This window comes from Penaeus monodon, chromosome 16 (assembly GCF_015228065.2).
Source record: "Penaeus monodon isolate SGIC_2016 chromosome 16, NSTDA_Pmon_1, whole genome shotgun sequence".
NCBI lineage: Eukaryota > Metazoa > Arthropoda > Malacostraca > Decapoda > Penaeidae > Penaeus > Penaeus monodon.
Genome location: NC_051401.1, coordinates 40,060,078 through 40,062,577, shown reverse-complemented (window position 1 = coordinate 40,062,577; position 2,500 = coordinate 40,060,078). Strand labels below are relative to the sequence as shown.

Genomic DNA, 2,500 nt, shown 5'->3' with positions numbered 1-2,500 from the left:
CCGGGACAGGGCGAAGCAGGATCTGCCACGTTCAGCGGGATTTCGTTGGGCGACCGTCTGCACAGGAAGTAATATATGCCTCCGTTCTCGAATATTCCAATGATTCCTCCGTTGGTGGGGCATCTATTCAGGAAACTGACTTCTAATTCACTTACTCCATTGAAGTCTATGGTTGATGAACCGGCCTGAAATGAAGTAAGAAATATTGTAATTCATCTTTTAAATTCCTTGTTTTCAATTATATCCCGTCTTTACTTATAACAAGTGATGACGATGAATATATAATGAACAAAAAGTTACCTGTCTGAAAGTGAGCACATACACAAAATGCACAAGAAGTATACATTCTAACAAAATAAGTTATAAGCAAGAGTTTTATCACTGAGGTTCCTAAACAACTGCGTTTATATAAACGCTAGATAAATGTGATTAAGTCTAAAAAAATCATGGGCAGCATATTGAGATCTCAGGGGGGTCTTTTGTACAAATGAGAAACTATTGTCTCACTTCAAAATCTGCCATTCCACAGCGAGGTACACGAAGGACAACGAGACGAGAATGGTAAAATATGGAAACATCACAAACCAAAGACATATCTTACCGAGGGGGTTGTTGCCATGGCCGCCAGCTGAGTGGTCGGGGGCGGGGGGGTCGCCAGGTCGTTAGGGCTTGGCAGGTCGGCTGTAAGGGCATCCGCTGAAGGGGAAAAGGAGCAACACAGAGTGGATTGTTTGTACGTGTGAATCCTTAAGTTACAGGACAGAGGAAATGTATAAGGTCTGATTTGTTTTGAGTATTACAAAGTCTCATTGTCAAGGTGTCCCATGATACTGACACCTGAAAATATGACACGAATCTTCCTAATAATAACAGGAACAGTAAAATAATTTCCATTCATTTATTACTCAAATGTCATTGTTTTTAAGCAGGTGACATTATACTGACTTGGAACATAGCAATTCACGGTGGTTGACCCTGGCTGAACCACATGTAGGTACAGTGAGCATTTTTCATATTGGTAGTCGAACGCGTTGCATGCACTATCTGCAAGGTCAGCATCAATATTGCAAATTGAATAACATTTATTTACGATAAAAATGGGTTAATATGATATATACATTCAACATCTAAATACAATAACAATTTAAAATGCTGACACACCTTATGTATTCTGTCGTGCTTCGATTACTCACGGAACTACAGAAACATATTAGTAATGTACAATACTTACATAACAAGCTATGGATCTAGTTAATGTTGATGCCTCTCAAACATTCTATTCATGCGATATAACGTCGCGAACATATTTACTCATAATGATATAAAAAAAATATTATCAAAATACTTACTTGAACTACAAGCCATAGCACAGTAGGTATTCGTGCGCGTCGGCAGAGTCTTCATCAAACCAAAACACATGCCATTGCCGCCCATGGTATACGTTAACTCACTCGCCCACGTGGAGTTCCCCAGCAGTAGAAACGCCACGCCCACCCACCACGCCCTTTGCCCGCTTCTCACCATGTCCAGAAAACCTGTTAATGACCTCTTATGATACTCTTAATCTCTGAAGAAGATTGACCTTTTTGATTCAAATAATTGGAGCTTTTGAATGAACCTAAATGAAGTGGACTTAATTGTGAATGAAATATTTGAGGTCGCCTATGTCCGGATGAGTTAGTACTTATTATTACTGAGCGGTGAGGAAATTTGTTACTTTTGCTGTAAAATCATATCAGTGGGAGATAAATTTTGAAATAGATATAATCAAATAATAATAATAATAATAATAATAATAATAATAGTAATAGTAATAATAACAATAATAACAATAATAATAAAAATAATAATAATAATAATAATAATAATAATAACAATGATACTACTACTAATAATAAGAAGAATAATGATGATAATAATAATGATAATAATAATAATGATAATAATAATAATAATAATAATAATAATAATAATTATTATTATTATTATTATTATTATTATTATTATTATAATAATGATGATAATGATGATGAGGATGAGGATGATAATAATAGTGATAATAATAAATACAATAAAAATAATGATAATAATAATAATTATTATTACTATAACAATAAAGTGGTATTAATGATAATGATGATAGAAAGAATAGTAATATCAGTGGTAATACTTATAATGTCACGAATGATAATAATAACAATTAATGAGAATAATAATAATGATATTACTAAAACTACTGATAATAATAATAATAATAATAATAATAATAATAATAAATAAATAATAATAACAATAACAATAATAAGAGATAACAATAACGATAATTAATAATGAAAATAAAAATAACAATAATAACATTAATAGTATTAATAATAATAATAATAATAATAATGATAATAATAATAATAATAATAATAATAATAATAATAATAATAATAATAATAATAATAATAATTATAATAATAACAATAATACTAAAACAAAAAGACAAGATAAAAAA

At 30.9% G+C, this 2,500-nt stretch overlaps 1 protein-coding gene across 3 annotated transcripts in view; it reads right to left on the bottom strand.

The window, feature by feature from the left end:
• The window catches only part of LOC119582796, a 16,752-nt gene that overhangs the window by 607 nt on the left and 13,645 nt on the right, over positions 1 to 2,500 (bottom strand). For 2 of the 3 annotated variants that reach the window (XM_037931236.1, XM_037931237.1), the window contains 4 exons: positions 1,350 to 1,535; positions 946 to 1,044; positions 602 to 696; positions 1 to 185 (listed from right to left, as the gene is read on the bottom strand). The exon at positions 1 to 185 is cut by the window's left edge and continues 606 nt beyond it. In XM_037931236.1, coding sequence (XP_037787164.1) covers positions 1 to 185; positions 602 to 696; positions 946 to 1,044; positions 1,350 to 1,524 — 554 coding nt within the window. In that variant the 5' untranslated portion in view covers positions 1,525 to 1,535. Of the gene's footprint in view, positions 186 to 601; positions 697 to 945; positions 1,045 to 1,349; positions 1,727 to 2,500 lie in introns of those variants that run through there. The other variant, XM_037931238.1, reaches the window with a different exon arrangement.